The sequence below is a fragment of the Lepisosteus platostomus genome, chromosome 12 (genome assembly GCF_059453375.1).
Source record: "Lepisosteus platostomus isolate fLepPlt1 chromosome 12, fLepPlt1.hap1, whole genome shotgun sequence".
NCBI lineage: Eukaryota > Metazoa > Chordata > Actinopteri > Semionotiformes > Lepisosteidae > Lepisosteus > Lepisosteus platostomus.
The window spans coordinates 17,414,377-17,434,447 of record NC_142622.1 but is presented as its reverse complement, the minus strand read 5'-3'; the positions used below and the strand labels follow the sequence as shown (position 1 = coordinate 17,434,447).

The 20,071-nt window shown below is 38.2% G+C and overlaps 1 protein-coding gene across 1 annotated transcript in view; it reads left to right on the top strand.

The window, feature by feature from the left end:
- Positions 1-742: 742 nt before the first annotated feature.
- nkd2b (NKD inhibitor of WNT signaling pathway 2b) overlaps positions 743-20,071 on the top strand; it is a 47,831-nt gene continuing 28,502 nt past the window's right edge. The window contains exons 1-3 of the mRNA XM_088601216.1: positions 743-1,084; positions 1,212-1,238; positions 1,379-1,464. Of these exons, the coding sequence (XP_088457342.1) occupies positions 1,060-1,084; positions 1,212-1,238; positions 1,379-1,464 (138 nt within the window). The 5' untranslated portion in view covers positions 743-1,059. The remainder of the gene's footprint in view (positions 1,085-1,211; positions 1,239-1,378; positions 1,465-20,071) is intronic.

Genomic DNA, 20,071 nt, shown 5'->3' with positions numbered 1-20,071 from the left:
CAACCTGACTCCTGAGATTTATCAAATTAAAAATGTAGTTAATTTTAATAGAAAGAAATGTTAAATAAATTAATATATTCTTATTCGAACAGATGGTTTGATTAACTGATAATAATAATTATTATCATTTATTATTATTTATAATTTACACGTCTTTCAAAATCTTTAGCAAGAGATTACCTGTAAAACTAACTGGACTGGTTGTCAAGGACCAGAGTAAGAGACCCCTGCCTTAGCCTGTCTCCACTTATTGAACGCCTGTGACTAGTTAATGTTTTTTTGTAACTGGTTTGCTTTGGGTGGCCGTTTTTTTATGTGTGATACTTGGTAAAATATGAGTTATTCATATCGGCAATGAAACAACAACAACAAAACAGATTTTCTGGAATGTTTGTTAATGACAAACTTAATGTTTGTCGTCGGTTATTCTCAAGAGTTGTTAATTAAAAGGATGAAGGCATTTAAATGCGCTATTGCTGTCCTAATTTACGGAAGACTTCAAACATCACTTCTGCGTCGTGAATTAAAAAAAAACTGCAGAATGTTTGTAGTTGCAACATACAGTACACGCAGAGAGAGCAAACCGGGAGAAAACAACACAGGGACATAAAGTATGTGTTACAGACCAGTCCGTTTCTATTTTCTACACTGATGAAATGTCTCCTTGCTAACACCAAATTTAAATTTGTTGCTCAGCATAAAATGAACTATAGGAGTCACCAGGTGGCGTTCTCAATACTGTCAGTCAGCCTTCCAGCTTTGCTGTGCAGTGTTCAACTGCGCTTTTAGTTGATCAGAATTAGCTTTGCAGCAAGTCGCGACGCGAGTGTCGGGGTTATTTCGGAAATCTCTCTCCTTCTGACTTGATGTGTGAACCTTTTTCCGTTTAGCGGAGTAGCACCTGTGCTGGTTGTTTGTCCGAAAACAACCCGGCTCCGATGGTTTAAAAAGATTTCTGGGATTTGTTCGTTGGGATCTGCATTTCTAACACCAGACCAAATGACCATCCTCTTGGTGAAGGGTTGCTCAAGGAACTTGTAGCTGACCAAAAGCCAAAGAATGGGGAAACCCCAGTCAAAACACGGTGAGATACAGTAGCGTCATAGTATGCTGTGTATGTTTTAGATTCTTTAAAAGTTAAACGATTGATTTTCACGTTTTAAATGTGTAATTCCTTTCTTTTTTCTTTCCATGCTTCGCTGGGCAAGTAGCGTGTAAACAGAGAGAGAATCCCGAAGGTGAGCGGTCTCTGTTTATCGCCACTTACTATGTGATATATTTACGTTGACTTAATATGAAACGTTAATAGATGCGTTACTCAGTTATATTGTGTTTTCTCTGCTTATGCGTTGTATACATCCTTCTATCCTTGTATTAGGACACAGTTTTGTGGTAAACGCACGGAGGGGTTTGGAAGAAGGCGAGAGGTACGGCGCTCCAGAGCACAAAATCAAAGACGGACAGGTAGGTAACTAAAGCGCAGTCTTCGTTTGAAAAATAGTTTTAGATTTTATGCCGTATTTGAGCGGAAATGTGGTAAAAGCTGTGGCACAAAGCGTGAATGAAGATAGTACACTTGTTTTAGTATCCGTTATTTTAAGCATGCTTATTAATGGCAACAGTTCCTAGTTTTCCATGTATTGATGACAAATATTTGTAATCTTAATATAATTAGACAAATACCTTTACCTTAAGGAATTCGCAGGTGGGATTACAAAACAAGGGAAATTGATCATTTCAGTTTATAAAGAAGTTTAACAGTACAAATCACCGCCTTTACTCAGTTCAAAGGGTACACTGCATAACTAAAACCGATGATAATAACACAATTCTGACAAAAATAACTAAACTGGCCAAAAACCAACGACCAGTTTCAAGTTCAAGTTTTTGTTGATACTTGAATTGTTCACCTTAATTCTTTACAAATGAGTTCTGTGCAAATCCAAATGGGTGTATAAAACGAGAGACTACCTTCTGTCTAGGTTTTGTGTTGATTTGCATGCAGGTCTTCTGGTGTGTGGGAGACTAACTTCTCCTCCTTTTTAATTACACTCCAATAAAGCATCTCAAGCATTAATTGAAAAACTTAAAGATTTCCCAGAAACATTTTTGTTTTAAGTGAATAAGTAGATTCAGATTGCTGAAAATGAATGTCTAAAATTATCTCCTAATTACTGCCTATTATGTGTAAAGAGGTCCTATTAAGAAACCACACTTTCAAAAAAAAGTTTGCCTAGGGTGCAGTTTCGTTCTATAATTATAAAAACATCGCTGTGTGGTTGTGAGACTGGACTTGGCTACACTGTTATAGACTGTCATAGATGGGTCTCTGAGGAGAAGATGAAATAATCATGTTTTTGTTGAATTACAAATTCTTCACACAATTACCATTTATCCTCACAATTCCATTAATGCATGAATTGTGTTTTAAAATGAGACTACCTATCTCCAGTTTCTATGGAGTTCCATATCACCGCCTAAAGTTTACACCACAGAATATGAGAGACCTTAGGTCCACAGATCTGTTGGTACAATAATAGATCTTGAAGCCTTCTTCAAATTAAATGAACAAGAGCTGGCTGTGCATTTCAAGTGGGCTTTGAGAAGAGGACTTTCATTCAAGAATCCCCTTGTGCTTAATTGCTGCCTCAGAGCAATGGGAGATGTTTTTGCTGCTCTTTCATGGAGATGGGCATTATTAAAGCTGAAATGCATTTGGTATCATTGGAATGTCGTAGAAGCATCATGAGGTGTATTCCAGTATACTGTTTATACATACTGTAGTATGATTATAGTGTGTACAGTATATTAAATTTAGATATATTGCATATTTTCTGCATCATCATAAGTTTCTGTTCAAAGTTGGAGTATGAATGAAGGCTTCCCTGCAATTCTTCTGATAGCCTCATCTAATCTGTTTCCCCAAAGTTTTCTTTTGTCACTTTACATAAAGTCTTGATGACATTTCCTTACATTTACTGTATACAGAACTATTTATCCCCAGTAGTTGGCCCAGCTTTGCTTGGCTTCTGAGATCTGGCAAATTCAGGCTAGGGGGTGATAATGCTGTTGCTTCTATCTCTATACCCATGTGCCATGTGAGTGTGTCTGGATGTTAGTGCGTCAGATGAAGTAAGGCCGGGGAGTGTCAAGCTCATCGAGGCCCTGTGAATATTTTGAAAATGGTAGGCTGTCACATCAATACATTAGAACCCTTTCCCCATAAGCAATGCTTGAGAACTCTAAGTTATACTCTCTGGAGTATAGGACCTAACTTGAAAGGGTAAGTTATAAGGGGCAATGACTGCGGTCAGCTATATTTTTCATTTTAGCAATATTGGAGTTGTATGTCACTCACTTCCTTTATTTTTATATACAATCTGGCTTCGCTGTGGTACACTGTTGAATATCAGTATGATGAAACAGCTAAACACTACCTAAGTCTGTTTTTTTTCTGGTTATTATTATTGGAATTTCATGGAAACTAGTTGACATTTCAATCTTGGGATATGTGGGCTGAAATTTTCATTTTGCAGCCAGTTTCAAGTCCTGCTTTGCACTCTCTCTACTGTTGTATTTAATATGGGTTGGTTGTGAATTTTGTCACTTTAAAATGTGGGAAAACTTAAGTATGGATTGAAAGATGGCACCCTGGCTGGATGCACAGATTCTTTTGAGTGAATCTGAATTGGGACTTTTCACAGTTGTTTGTTTTTAAAAAAAGGAGTTTAATAAAGCATTAGCAGTGGACTTTCACAGGCACGCATTACTGATTTCTGATGCTGACATTTAAAAGTAAATGATCGAGCTGAATGAGATTTCCAGGCTCCTAGCACACAGCCAAATGAGTTGGCTAACTTCCCTTTCAAGCAGCAGAATGAACCAGATGCTTCAGAAGAGCTCCTTGGAGATATCTCAACACCTCGTCTTGCCAGAACCAGATTGCTTTCACTGCTCACATTAAGCATTACCGCAATGGCATACAGTATCTTCCATATTTGTATAGTGTAAATCATGCAGTGGTAACAGTCATCCTTCCATTAATTACAATGGGATACTTTATGCCAAGCCCCTCAGATTCCTATAGTTTGCAGCTATATATCTTACCAAGGGTAGCCTGGTGCTACTCACATCTTCTACAATATGAGCAGTCTTGAATGTTAAATGAACCTCATAGCAATGCCTTGAGGCACAGGGACCACATTTTCACGTAAAGATCCTTTGCAGTAAACGATCAAAAATGAGCTGCATTAGTTTTCATTTGGTCATTTCTTTGTGCTTCTTAGTGGTTTTATGGTCTTATCTTTAAGTCCTAGAACTCTCAATTCTATTATAAAAGAGTAAATACAGGCTCCTAAGGCCATATCTGGTAAAATCCTCCTGCAGGAGTCGGAAAACCTAGAGGTCACGGTTTTGAATTTAGCTGTGCTCCTCTCTGGCTATTGCCGAGATTTCCTGATGGTAGACGCCCACAGAGGGATTAGGTGTGAAAGCCCTCAGCCTGCCGCAGTGCAGCATGGCAGAGCAGCAAAACTTCCTTGGTCCTCCACTTTGCAGTCTGTGCTTCTTCCTAAACGAGCCGGTAGCTCTAAATTGACTCAACATAGTAAAGGTTTTAATTTGGAGTGCAAGGTTTCCTGTAGTCCAGACATTACTGGTTTGAAGTAGGGTGGAGGTGTACAGCCCCATTCCTGGAGGGCTGGAAGGTTTCTGGCTTTCTTTACATCTGAGCCCATAATTACTGAATTTAAGTCTTATTTGCTTAACTGGACAAGATGAGGGCTTTCCTTGTTCTTAAGAAGTTGGAGATTTAAAGAGGATTATAAAACCTGCCTGATGGCCCCTGAGGACTGGAGTTGGACCCTTCTGAAGCAGGGCAATGCCTTTGATTGTGTTTCCCCGAGAGCATCTCTTGTCACAAGCAGAGAGGTGGTTTCTTATTTGCCTTGATATCATTAGCTTCCTATACAATAGCAACCTCTGCAGATTTCATACCGGTGACATGCTGCCTATTCTGTGCTGGAATGAGGACTCTGGTAAAAGTGAGCTGAGCTGATCGGGAGGGGGTCTACAGAGAGTTCGGCTTTAAAGACGCATCGTCTGTATTCTGCTTCTCCTGGTCAAGAACTGCATTTAATTCATAAATTGTGCTTTGTTCTCCATTCATTTTAAGAAGTATGTCTTTGCATTTTTTATACATTGAAATGGTTCATTTGTTTCCTGCTGCTGAAACATTGCTTTTTATTTGAAAGATGAGTGGTATTGAGAATTTTACTTATTGATCAAAGACCGCTTGCCTCAAATACAATGGACTACAGAGTTTTACGAATGTGAGTGACGGGAACTCTTAATTAAATTATTTGTCTCTCAGTGAAAGTATGGACTAATTCCATTCACATATCGCATTGTTCCCTCTTGAATTTGCATTGAGTTTGTTTAGTGTAGTGTAGCTGTTCCATGAATTAGTGAAAGATTTTCAGTGATGGCTTTCGTGGTAAAAAGAAAAGACCCTTTTAGTGTTTTGATATTTGTGCCCTATCCATGCCACACCAAACTTTGTTAAACTCAAATTCCATTAACTTATTTCCTTCCCTTTCACTTCAACCCTATCCTACCCCCACTGCTATGTGATTCCCGCCTTACAGTTTATGCCAAGTGTTGTTCCATGGAAGCGATGACATCAGGTTTTCATTATAAATTATGTTCTGTAAAAAATTAATGATTTGCAAATCCCATTTGTTTTTCTTTTGTTTCACTATTGTTTTTAGTGCTTTTCCACGGGGGACATTTATTAGAAGCTGGCTAGTGTACTTGTGGGCTCCAAACCCTTGAAACATTAATTAACCCCTTTGAAACATTTTGTTAAATTCAGAACAAAATTTAATAATTGCTCCATCTATCCAGGAAGTATAAAGGCATTAAAGTGATGTTTTATGCATTCATTACACAAATTGAGTATGTCTCTTTGAGGCCTGCAAAGTGATGTAGGAAGGTCTGATTCCTTGATAACAAGGTTTTGTACCCTTCAGTCTTGGTCATAATTGAATTGCTGTAAATGTTGTAACGGCACAGTAAAAACGATAACTGCACTTCGATTATGTGATGGATAAAATACAACTTTAAAATACTTTTAGGAGACTCTGCAGTGTGGCAGATATTCAACAAAAAGATGGTATAGAGTCCACAAAACTGAGAGAAAAACAGAAACAACCTGATGTCAGGTCTTGAAGTTATTAGCTTCTAAGGCTTAGCTTTTTTTAGGGGCTAAATAGTTACTGATGCAAGTGTACAGTAGTTCAGCGTTGTCTGCAGAGGTCAGAATCCAGAGGTAGTTTCCCATGATTAGTTAGAGATCATATCAAAATACATGGCTTCAAAGCTAGCTTATAGAACATTGTACAAAATGGATTCATTATCAGTTTTTATTAAATATTGCTCTGGAATAAAAAGTATATTTAGAATCTAGACAGTTTCATTTGAAATTGTCCTGGATGTCAGGATGTCAGAAGGAAGTAGACAGCTGAAGAGCATTTCATTTTGGAGTCTTTGAAGTAAAATTGGCTCTGTTTCAACTAAAAAATATTCAAATTGTAGCTGAAATAAATGTTAATAATATCTTATTCATCCTGCAAAGTTGGTTTGAACCAAATGCTAGCCTCATGAAGCTTAATAGAGGCTAAGTCTCTGGCATAAATCAAATTTGCCCCTTTTGCATAATTTTGAGCCATAGATGTCAGCCCAATGTCTGTGTGCTTTTTTTTCTTTTGTCCATAAAACAAATGAGTTTTAATAGTTTTAAAGAATATTAGTGTCATACAATACTGCCAGGCCAGTTGTCTTTGCTTATAGTCTAGTTTCAGGTTTCGACTGATAGCATAATGAAATTACTGGTTTGTTTCCTGGTCAGGTCACTTGTGTTGCTTTTTCTTTGAGAAGTAATGGAGAGAATTGAATTCAGCATTTGGCTTCACCAGTTAAAAATAACGATTACAGCACCAGAGATCCTTTCTGAAGTGCAAGGCTAGCTCCCCCAACTCCCCTTTTCAAAGGTTCTTAAGTAAACGGGCTGTGGGTTACTGTGAGGGGAGCAGAACTGTTTGAGAAACAATCTGCATTGCAGGTCTTGGTCAGGAAGTCACAGGTCATTGAAAAGATCAGCTGTCTGTGCATCAATAGCCCGTGGAGCCCAAAGAGAATATAAATTACACCAAGAACAGAGAATTTAAAGAGTGCATTTTTGTTGTTTTTTCACTTTTTCAAATGAGAAAGGGCTTTAACAGACTTTTTCCTTGTAATTACCAACATATGTCTACTTTTAAACAGACTAAACAGTTTTGCAGTGACCTGCCTCTTTAGTTGATAACCCCAGTTCCAATCTTTCAACTAATCTGATATTGTAGCACATCTAAAACATCCTCTGGTCAACGTGACACACCAAATGAAATCTTTTTATTCAATTACTGGAAACATATTGAGACTTAATTTTTAACTTCTAATTGTAGGACATGGTAGTTTCTCTTACGCTAATGGGTATTGTTATGGAAAATAAGCCTTTTAACAATGCCATACTAAATTGCTGTTAGTGTACTTGCTACATTTTACACTTATTGCCAATTGTTAAGAAATTTATACCGGAGTGATGGAATGTTAAATATTCCACTTTCTCTTTGAAGCTCATTTTAAATCTAGATTAGCCAGGTTTGTTCCGAGTTTTTGAGTAATTAACAAGTTTAAAATCCTTGTTAGTGTATTGATTTGTCCAAGTTGCACTAGGAACAGATTAGAACAAGCGTTCTGTGTGTTTTGGCATTTGAATAGGTTTGTCAAGATAGGGGGTTACTTATTTTCAGGAGGAAGGGAGGATCCTGTATCTTGTTTTTTCTTTCTCAGAGCACAGTTAGGTAATCGGATTCCACAGCTGTGTCACATAAACTTCAAAGGGCCAAGAGGTGAATTATTGGAGGCTTCTTCTATCAGTGGAGCCTCAGTGTCCAGCCCACATTACAGCTGCTCCACCTTCCAGTCTCCTTTGCCCAGGGAAATTAAATGAAAGGTTTTTTTGGTCTGGGTGGAGGGGAGGATAGGTCTTTCGGTGGGCTTTATTTTGGGCACAAGACGTTTCTCACTTCATGAAAGGTTTTTGTTGTTGGAGCAAGAAGTGAATAGCTTTGCCCGTTATGCTGTGCTTTTAAGACTGTAATTATTTGTGCCCCGCAGACAACCAACACTTACAGTATTTGAAAAGATATGTCTACTCTATGAAACCCTGTCTTTCAATGTGTATATTTAAAACTTGTTTTTCTTAAAACACAAAGGAGTAGTCTGGCTTCAGAAATGTTCAAAAGAGCCTATTTAATTTCGTATTTCCTAATTTATCATAAAGCCTATTTCGGAAATACTGTGTAAGGCAGTATTGTAGTGCACAGAACCAGGCAAGTCTTTTGAAATATTTTAAAATACTTTCTGCTTTTGTGTTGCACAACCTGAGGTTTGTTTTCTTTGACTGTATTAGGTAGCTCTAGTTTTGTCTCTATTCTTTTCACTATAGACTGTGAACATCTTCAGTGTACGTAAACCTTTCACTGAAAAAATATTGCTTATCACTGTAGTGGCCTACTCATTTCAGTGAAATAAATCTTAAGACGGATGTTTTGACAGCTTTCTGTTGAAAGAAAAGTAGAGGGCCTTTGTGGACACACACCCAGTAGATTCAGTAGCTCATGTTTGAGAAGAAGTCTGAAGATTCATATACTGACAGATTAGCACAGGTGCATGAGCCACACAAGTTATGTCTTCCCTTTTGGCAGTGAATGGAAATATTTGCTTTGAATAACAAGAGGTGAACGATGAAGAAGAACACAAACCAGGAAGGCATACACAACGCCTCATCTATCTAGTAAAGTGCAGCGTCACATGGAGTAACAGAGTTCATCTCAAAAGTTCAGAGCGTTTTGCTTTATCACCAGTTATACAAATCCAGACAATCTTATTTAAGCAGAGAGATTTGCGCTCTCCATGAAGTCAGATCTATGTGGTATATTCAGTAAAGCAAAGTGTCTTGTAACGCAACCACAATGCCATTGCTATCTTCATAAAAAATACTTTGCTTTGCAGGTATGGTAAAGATCTAAGAAAGTTATCCATATGTAGTACCTATCTCTTTATTACCAGATCTGAGAATAGAGTACTCGTTGATAGGTAAAGCAAATGCCTCTGTTGTTTTCGCCATGTCCATCAGCACAGCTCAGTCTGGAGTGCAAACACTGAGCTTTTTTTACAAAATGGTCAACGTTTTGTAGGCTGTTCTCTCAAGTGCCAGAAAAGGCAGAACTCAAGTTATAAGATGGAAAGAAGCTTAAATATCCTTCCCCATGATACATCAGAAGCCACAATATTGGTAGTATTAAAAATACTACCAATATATTTTGGTATTAATAACTGGTATTATTAATGTTTTAAATGTTCTTTTATTCTTTCATCTTTTACTTACATCCTCAGTGACACGGATTGTAACAAATACTATTGAAACCATTAAAACTTCTGTATTTGGCAGCTACACCAATATATATTCAAACGTAATTCCTAGATAAGTCACATTCTTTCAGAAAAGAAAGAAAATCTCAATTTAAGAGGGTGTATTTACAAAACTTAAGATCTTGGTAAACTTTTTTTGCAAGCCGTGTAATTTATAAAATGCTTACATAAGATGTGTCAAGGGGTAACACTAGACAGAAGAAGAATACATGTATATAAAAGTTTTATCCAGATATGTGCCTGTACTGAAGATGTGGTAATTGCTCATTGCAGAGGAGATCTGTCTCTGAGCACTAGCACATCTTTTAACTTAAAGTTTAAATTTGTCAGCTAGTTCTATTTGCTTTGGAAAAACTACAGGATATCTGGATAATTTAAAATGTCACAGTCAATGATGTGTACTCTTTAAAAAGCTGGGAAGTTAATTCTTCCTACTTCATTACTTTTTGTGCTATTGTAGAAATATTTGGTTCAATGAAAACAATTCATTGATGTTTTTTAGGCATATTTTATCAGTCAGAGAGCTAGAAATATTGACTTGGTGTTTAATGAGGATTAGACATTTTGTGCCTTAATTGCAGTTATTGTAAGGTCGCTTTCTCCTTTGGGTTGAGTTGGAAACATGAAGGAGAGATCATTCTGAAGGGTGGAGAAATAAGCTGTGTATTTAGGGAGGATGTATTTCTGGGGTGGGGGGTGGAGGGGGGGGGCGTGTTAATGTGTAAGTGTTTATGAAGAGTTTGAGTCAGTGGGAGATTTGCTGCTTTTTGAAACTGGCTCCACTAGAAGGGGAGCTGCTAGCTTTCATCTTTGAATGAAAAGCATGTGGCTGCCATCCAGAACAGCAGTGTCTTTCATCACTGCAGCCCCAGACATCTGTTCTTGGTTTGTGCAGTGAAAATCCAGCGAAGAATGAAGGGGCTGTTGAGGGGGAGGTGGTGGGGGGGGGGGGGGAGCATTATAGAAAGTACCTTCCTAACCACAACATTGGGAGCAGTATACCATAAACAGGTAGGGAGAGACATGTGTGTGAAAGAGGCTGGTTGCCCGCTCTGAGACTTAGCCATTTCCTGAAAGCAGATCTTACAAGACATTTTGCAAATAGCCACATGCAAATCGGACGCGTCCCTGTAGTCACCTTGAAGGGAAATGCTGGCCGGCTTTGAAATGCGATAGTTTAAATAAACTCTGGCTTCTGTGGATTTCGAAGGGGGGCAATGTTTCAAGGAAAGGCTCTCTATAGTGCAAGCAGATTGTGTTTATTTATTTGAGGGTATTTATATGGCAGGCACTTTGAAGTTTGTTTGCTCACTTCCAGTAAAGCCCTGTTGCTTGTCGAAGTGTGCTTGTCAGAGGGAGAGGAAGGGAGGCATGTTAACCTGTCTGAATAGGGAATACAACTTTGAATACACAAATGATTTAGCTACCTGCTTGCCTTAAAACTAGTTAGCGTTTTAAGGTAGAATCATCAAGTGTTTGTCAACTTAGCATAAGAATGACTCTAACCTTGTTCATGGGTTTGTACTGCTCAGCATGCCACAATGGGCAGAGTATGTATGTATGGGCAAAGTTTGTGTTGGCTGCTTCTTTTGATAATAATAACCTGATTTACATATTCTGCCCCTGTTGCTAGAAGCAAGGTCAGTTTGCAAAGTAGTTCTGAACTGTGGTAGCTCAGCTGTTTCTCCTTTTCCCTGTTTAATTGCTTTATGGACATTATTTTAGCAAAGAGATATACAGGCTCCTTACCTTAAACAAAACTTACAGCACAGTATCCTTTGTATTGGGAGAAAAACAGAGGTTAACCCCCCCCCCCCCCCCCAGTCCTGGAAAAAGATTTAGGTCTGGGACCTGCTGAACAGTCCCTTTGAATACTGAGATTTGCGTTTGGAGAAATGTCAGTGGCACCAATTAGGGTTAGTCATTTACTTATCAAACATTTTAACATCCATAATTCAATAAAATAAGTTCAATATCATTATACGTTATCATGGTTTTTGTTTAAGATGGGTTAATGCTGTTACACTATATGAAAAGCTGGAGAACAAGTCTGCCTTCTAAGTGCTTATTTATAGCCAATTTTGTTCCAGAACCACACCTTAATCCAGATGAAGCTCTGTCTTCAGTGAATCACTGTGGTGTGTCCAAAGATTTTTTTTTCTTTGTAGCTCTTAAGTAGTTTAGTCATTCCTTTCAAAATCCATGTACAAAGCTAAGCATTAGAACATATTAAATGCTAAAAGAAGTGGTCTGGCAGTATGAGTTTGTTTTATTGTAATGGCAGGTGTAAACCTGAACTGTTCCAGTCACAGAGCAGATGTTCCTTAAAGAGCTGCTCAGTGATTGAGAAAAGAAGTGTTAATCACTAAGAAAGCCTGTGATGGGATGAGATTCAGTATTTTCATATAATGTCAGCTGTCTTCAGAAACATGGCATTCCAAATTGGTCCATTAAGCTACTCTATTTGAGAAGTGGCTAACAGGGACCCAGTTCCATATTCAAAGAAAATTATCTCAAATATGGTTCCAGAACATTTTAAACAAAAGCTTTAGAGATCTCCAAAGCTTGAGTTTGCAACCAACTGTCTACTCTTTACCTTATTCCAGTGGAAGGGAAAAACTTGTTTTTGGTATTCTGACTGGCAATGAAATGCACAGTTCATGACTGAAATATTCTGCTCCACACTGAAGAATTCTGAAGAATTTTATCTGTTACTTTATTTTTTATGCACCAGTAATTGTAAACACGCTAATACACCGTGCACTGTACACAAAAGAAGGCTTTATAAAGCAGTGCTTTTACAATGCTAAAGATCTGCCTGTAGTCTTCATGAAAAAAAAACCTTTCGTCATAAAGAAACCATGAAAAACATAAACAGGTTTTTTATCAGCTGAGATGATCTAATCCTGTTTATCACTGCAACACATTTTTTTAGATAATTTTTTTATTTTGGTTCTAACAAGGAACATCAAGATAGCAAAATACACAAGAAAGGATGCAAGACATTTTCCCAACCCTCCTCAGACCCCAGTGCAATCAGACCTGCACCCTTGTCTCATTTATTCTAGTTGCAAGTTGCTCCAGATGTTCAGAGTGGCATCGCTAGCCTTATGTATTCTGGTGGTAGAAAGTGCTAGAATCATGCATGATGTCTTCGAAATATGACAACCAATTCTGTATCGGCAGGCTATGAGGAAGAAGCCAGTCTTGCACGTGATCATTTTTTAAAAAGTCCATAGTTATTCAATTTATCTGCTGTGAGACTTAGATCAGTACACTACAAATCTTGAAGATAGACTGACAGCCATTTCCAGACTGCAGGAAATACTTTCTCTGTTGTTAGGTTGCATTTTAGGATGAACACATGACAGACAAGATGCTATATTTTCAAAAACTAGGTCCACAGAAATAAACATGTTTCTGGAGCACAAAGATGTATATCATGTAATGTACATATAATGTAATATTCTAAAACTAATTGCTTTTCTAATTTGACCAGTGTTCAGTGCTGATCTGAAGGTGTGAGTTACGTGAATTTGCAACAAGCTACCCAGCCATGTTTTCAAGAAATGACTGGATGGCATCCTTGGGTTGCTTAACTGATGGCAGTCAAGTGAACTAAACAGGCTGAACAGCCTCCACTTGAATCATCAAAGATTACGCTGTAGTTGGATTGTGAAAACAAATGTGGTTTTGTGCATAGTCTTTTCTAACACTGATATATACAGTAGGGACACATTATAGAACCATTAAATAAGACTTACAATGTGGTCTTTGTGTGTGTCAGTCCATTACACCTGACTTCTCAGCTTACAGTAGCTCAAACCTTTTTTTTAAGGAGTCCTGAAGTTGAGGCTCTGATGTCATATGGCATTAGTGAACAATCATTCATAGATTTTAATGGGTTTTGAAGTCCCGCCCAGTCCTGCCCCACCCCTCCAAACACACACGCACAGAGCAAGTTGGGGATACATAAGGATCCCAGACATTTGCAAAAAAAAACAGTTTGTCTTTTAAAATCCTTTCCAATGTTTTGTGATGCTTCAAGGAAATCCAGGTTGCTTCTGCAAGTGAAGTCACTCTTTCTCTGGACCAGAATTTCCACAGCATTGTCCACGATACCATACTAAGGAGGTGCTGTCCTTCAGATGAGGCACTGAACCCAGGTCCTGATTACTAGATCATTGAAGGTGATCCCAGGACCCAGTTTGTAAACTGAGAGATGCCAGTATTCATATCCTGATTACAATCCACTTTGGCTACAGGTGCCAGCTCCTTGAGTGTTGCATGTTTTCAAGGAGCCCTAATATTTTTAATCTTGTTATTAAAACTGGGCAGAATGCATTTTCGCTTTGTGCATTTTTGAGAAATTACAGTAGGACTGCACTTGCACAATGCTAAATAACTCTGATGTCTGCTCCTGTAGTTAGTTTATCTGACAGTTAATTATGGTTCAGTTGATTTCTTGCTTAGCAAATTATTAGTGAATTGGAAGCAAGTGACCTTTGATCTCAAAGTGTCTGCTGCCAACCCAACAGGAGTTGTATGTTTCGTAAAAGGAGAAAATAATTTGGAAAACCCCAGCCCCACAAAAAAGGAAAATCCCAGGATCTGTACTTAATTTGTCCTCTGATTGTAACGAAAATCAGTCTTTCAATGATGTTAATTGTGGCAAGGATTTCACCAGCAGCACCAGAGCAAAATCCAAGAAAGACCAGGCATTTCAGCAGCAGCTGACATCTGCATGGCTCATGTTTAATAATGGACAAAAAGTCAGGAGTTCAGTCTCTAGAAAGGTAGAATCTGCATTTCTCAAGGAGGGTTTGTTGGCTGTCGTACATCACAAAATTTCCAGGTATGTGCAGCGCCATATTAAGTGATTCGGAACGAGACAATACTTCCAGTGGCATGAAGCAGTCCTATTAAATTGTAAACAAGCAGGTTTGTGAATACATCTCTTTTAATCCAAAAGAAATATTGATTTAGAATCTGAGACACTTTTGCCGATAAATAGAATGGTCATGTTGGAAATTTTCTGCGGTGAAATATCTGCTGCACAACCTGTACTTATTTGCTTGTACATCACATTACATATAGAAAATCCTGTAGCTAAGGTCACTTTATTAGCCCTATACAATTTCTTGCATTAGGAATTTGTCTTTTCTCATACCCCAACCTGCTCTCCATGAGACACACAGACAGGGGGAGAAGCTTGGGGACAGAGCACAGGGTCAGCCGTTTACAGGGCACCCCTGGAGAAGTTGGGGTTAAGGGCTTTGCTCAGGGAGTAGTATTTCTCTGCCAGCCACAGGATTTGAACCGGCGACCTTCCAAGCACAGGCGCAGCTCCTTAGCCACAGAGCCACCACTCCGCCTGTACCTATAGCTATTACGGTGACTAGTGGGCAGGAAGGGCCACACCATGTTGCAGTTCGTTGGAACACTTGTTCTTGTCCGTGGCGAGTCCAGGGGGTTACAACAACATGGAGACTCATAGTACTTTCACAAAGTTCACGATTTTGTGCTTAATTCGAAATTCGTACATTTTTCTATGCTGTCAGTGAATTTATTTTGTTACCGAGGCTTAATAACCGATCTGGAAAATTGGGGCTGCGGTTCAGGGGCTAAGATTCAGTTGGCGAAGCAGTCGCTAACTTGGTGCTTTTACTTGCCGATCTAGTGTTGAGATCGTAGTCAGACCTACTGTACTGACATGAATCCTGTAACCTGTAATCCTGGATGAATCCTGTACCCATGTCCTCCACCCGTCACGCTCAGAAAGGCAGTCCCTCAGTGTCCGCGGGGCTCTTGGCATCACCCGGAGGAATTATTGGTTCTCTCTGACCATACTCAATCCCATAAGCACCTGGTGTGCCACAAAGCTTGCTGGGGTTTGGAAAGGAACATCATGGGATTCCTTCAAGCCCACATCAAACATTGCTCAGTGTTAAATGGACATTTACTGATTTAGTCTTTTGAACTTTATTAGGTCCTTTTTGAACTGTTCCTTTGGTTTGGTTTTGCATTTCTGTGGCCCTGTTCTTGGTGTGCAGGTGCTAAATTGCATGATAAGAATCCTTCAATGCAGGTTTTTTTATAAATTCATACAGAGGTGAAGATTCTATAAACTTATGCATGATCATTTTTAGCCATTATGCAATTCTTGTCACTCTAATGTGAATAAAATCTGCAAAATGTTACCTTTACTAACCTTACACTATAAATATTCTAATAAATTCCTACTGCTTCCAGTAGTACAGATTTGCTACAATTTCTTAATAGCAAATAAAACAGAATTATACCAGTACCTTATTCAAGGCAGGGGAAAAAAAACTTTCCTCTGTCTTTCTTGCTAAATGTGCTCTTTGGAACATTTATGGTTACCTTCAGGAAGTTTGGGAAGCTTTCCAAATCATCTTGTTACTAAGCAAACCACATTGCGTTTTCAGCCACTGTAACGCTTTTGGAACATGCTTCTGGTCAAATGAATGTCTAATTTTCCATTTTTCATTTCCTTCTTATACATTGCTTCCCTGTATAATTATGAGTAGGAGAGTTGTGCACTTCAGCTGATATTGGTTGTATGGCACTCCAGTGGAATTAGATTGTTACCAGTTGACATGATGCGCTGTTTCAACAGAATGCTGCTTTGAAAAGAATAGTCATTTTTGACACGTTTGATCACCCTGTATAGATGGATCTGCACGATGAAAGCTGCTTTTCTCTGTGCTGTCTGCTTCCGTGCACTTTGGATCATTCCTTCAAGATGCCTGCTTTGAAGATAACTGAGGAATGTATGAGTGGCGTGTAGAGATTAAGCTTTGTCAGAAAGCATACTTGGAAAATGAGTATCTTTCCATGGCACCTTTCGCGATGAGCAACAAATCTTTTGCAAAGGCACCACCTACCACTCTGTGCTTGACAGCCTTTTCTGGTCATGCAGTAGCCTGGCCTGAGCTTGTACCTACTTCACCTCTGAGGGGAAAACATTTTGGATTCAAAATAAGATGTGAAGGGACATTTGCTTTATTGTAGCTCCACAAATCGACAGTTATTTTGCTGTGGAAAATTCCATGTAAAAAAACCCGCTAGAAGTTCAATTGTATGCTGTTTTTTTTGCAGTGTTGCCCTCTTCAGGGTGGGGGTTAACTGTTGTATTGGAATTTAGAATAAAACGCCCATTGCTTAGTTTTGACATTTCCGGCAAGATCTGTTGGAAGTTATTCCATGTTTGATCTTCTTGACTGTCCAGCCAACAAAAACTCCAACAGACTTCAGAGTTATTACGTTTTAGTGTGTAAGATATATTTCCACAAAAAACAGTTCAGTTTAGAAAGCTTTATTTTGCAACCAAGTGGATTTAATTCTGCATGTCTTCAAGCACTGGATGGATATTTGTTTTAATGAATTACATTCCATGTTTTGTATAAATGGCTCGACTATGAATTGAAGGAATTTTGGTGAAGGAAATGGAGGAGAAGTCAAGGAAACCTTATGAAGTGGTGAATAGTAGAGTACCTTTTTATACAAAAATGCAAACATCCTTCATCTTAGTTGTCTTGACTTTGGGAGATCTATGGTTTAGCTTAAATCTTAACCAAAAGGTTAATTTTACATTTCAAACGAGACTTCTTGTTATAAAAGGATACATGCAAAATATCTACAGTAATTTTAACCACCTCTGTTATGAGAGATCTGTTCTAACATTTTAAATTGAATTCAAGCAGAAATATATATATTTTGTAGTTGTGAGTATATTTCGGTAAAACTTCTGCTTTTCATTGCTTGTTTGTAAGAGTTGGGTAGTTAAATTCTGACTATTTTCTACTTCTGGGGTTGTACAGTCTGGTCACTCTAAATCTTCCTCTAAATTCTGGAAAAAAATGCTGTGAAATGGTTTCTCACCTGATCTGCTGTGTTGGGGGCTGTGGGCGCACAAAGTCTAACTCCAGGTACATTTTGCATGTAGTAGTGGATGAAGTGGGTCTCCTGTATGTAAAGGGATTTGGGCTAAAAAGTACTATTTAAATGCTTGTATAATTAATAGATCAAAACTCACAAAATAATATAAGGCTGACCTGTAAGCCCTGCTGGGCTGTGGATCTCTGAAACCAGGACTGGCCACCTTTGGACTTTAGTTGCATTTACAGCACATAAAACTGAAATAAAAGTACTGAGTGGATCTTTTCCTCGTTACAGCCAGCAAAGAATTGCTCTTAAAAACAATTTAAAGTAAACAATGATGTCATACTAAACAGCTACCACCACAGCCAGCAGGGGTGTGCATAACATCTCTCAAACACTCCTATGCACATATAAATGATAAAGCATAAATAAATCTGTTGCAGATTAAGTGCTTTTCACCAGCCTTAAAGGAAACCGTGACTAGAAAGTTAAAAAAAACAAGCCCGCTCAGATGAAAACCTTCTCCTATTATTGTAATGGCCCCTTCCTGGACCCCAGCTGCACATATGTAGGTATTATTCAGGTCATAAAACTACGTTGTCACATCTGAAACTGTTTAGCTGTTGAAATAGAGACTTCAGCTTCAAAGCATTCAGTAGTGTTTCCAGACAGCACTGGGCTGGCACATCACCTTGAAATGAAATTCCTCTCAGATGGAGAGCATGAGGAAAATATGCCTTTTGTTACTTAAATGCTCTTTTTTATATAGCATATATATATATAGGTATCTGTGTAACACACATGGCTTGCAGTTCATTAAGAAAGAATCATCAAGGAGTTCTGTAAAACTGAATCGTGCGTGCTAGATTAAAAGGACTTGATGTTTTCTTTATTATATGTCTTTAAGAATAGGATAACATGCTACTCAACAAATTCTTCCAAGGAAAGACGAACAATAAATTTACCTTTTTGTAGTGAAACATTTCTGCAGTTCACATAGAAAAACTTGGCCTTGACCAATGAGGCAACATGTTTCTTACTTTAAATCATGCTGGGTGATGGGGAAGTTTACTTGGAATAATTCATACCATGGAAGACATCTGCAAAACATACCTACAACAGACTGTGATGTAGCTGTTTCTCTAGGATTACGAGGACTTAATAGGAAATATTAAACGGCAAGTTCACTTACCGTAACAACACTTTTAAATTAAAATTCCAATTGATCCATTATCCCTGACTAGCCTGGACTTCCTGTTTTAGAATTAACAAGCAGGCTGAGGTTGTACATGTACAGTAAGTCAAAACCAATATAACAACTTATGGCTTAATGCATAAACCTGCACTTCACAAATATCTGCCCTTTCCACAACTAACATAAGAATGGGGCCACAGTCAATGAATGTAAGTATTGTGATGTTCATCAGTATACTGCTGTATGTGGATAATGTGTTCAGAGTATCCCTTTCTTTCTTTAACCTACCCTTCCACAAAGTTACATGCATTCTTCCGTTGCTGTCTGGTTGCTTTATTATTAAAGAGAAATGGTAACACAGGAATGTCTGGCGTTATTAACCCTTTACTGTGAATGTTGACCCAGCATGTAGGTGTAAAGAAACAGAGGTTCCCCTGTTAAAAAGAACAAGTACAGGGACTCAAAAGGAATGATCAGGTCCATCTGTTAATTTGGGCTTTTAAAGTATTTTTTTTCCTAGTGCAGAAGATTCCCATCATTTCTTCATATAAGGATAAATGCCTTTAAAATATTACCAGCTAAATTAAATAGTTGCTGAAACTTGAACACAAACAGAAAGGCTTTTCTTGTAGAAAATATGTGAAGTTCATACATCAAAGCTCCCATTTAGGATCTCTTTTAAAACCAAGGGTTTAGGACACGAAAGTCGCTTCACTCTTCTCTTTGAAAACGTACTGTTCTTCCTGCTCTGTTGTTCTTTCAAATGGCGTTCCTCATGTAATTGCACAGAATAGAACAAGTTGAACTAAAGAGATTTTTGCAAACAAAGAATCCATATTAAGAATTCCATAAGTCCTCATTCCAATGGTATTTCCCTTCTTGGATTCTTCTTGGGTGATTTTTGGATCATTCAGTTGCTAGCAGCAAACTTGGCAACCTTTAAGTTCTTCTAAGCAGCCTATAACCTTCTATGTCCTGATTTGCATTAGATGTTTTTCAGAAATAGAATGCTTTGTTTTTGTCACTTGTGTTCCGAATTAAAGACAGTCTGTTTCAAGTTTTCTAGGCATTTTGTAGTAAGAGTACAGTAACCTTAGGAAAAGTCACTTTTTCAAAGGGTGATTGCTTACAAAGCAAAATACAAATGCAAAACAATGCTCTTTTCATCTGCCAGCTTATCGTTTCAAATTTTAACACAATATAAGAAAGTAATGGGCCTACATATAAAGCACTTAGCCCAGCTCCCTCATGCAAGACGGATAAGGGTTTTACTGATGGTATCTCCCAAGGAATGTGAGTGTATCATTAAATGTGTTGAACTCTTACCCAGATGTGTTGCAAGAACTGAAACTGCAGCCAGATCTTGAGTTATGAGAAAATCTACTTGACCATTTTGAAATGCTTTTTAAATATGAAAATTCAGTCCTGCATCCTTGC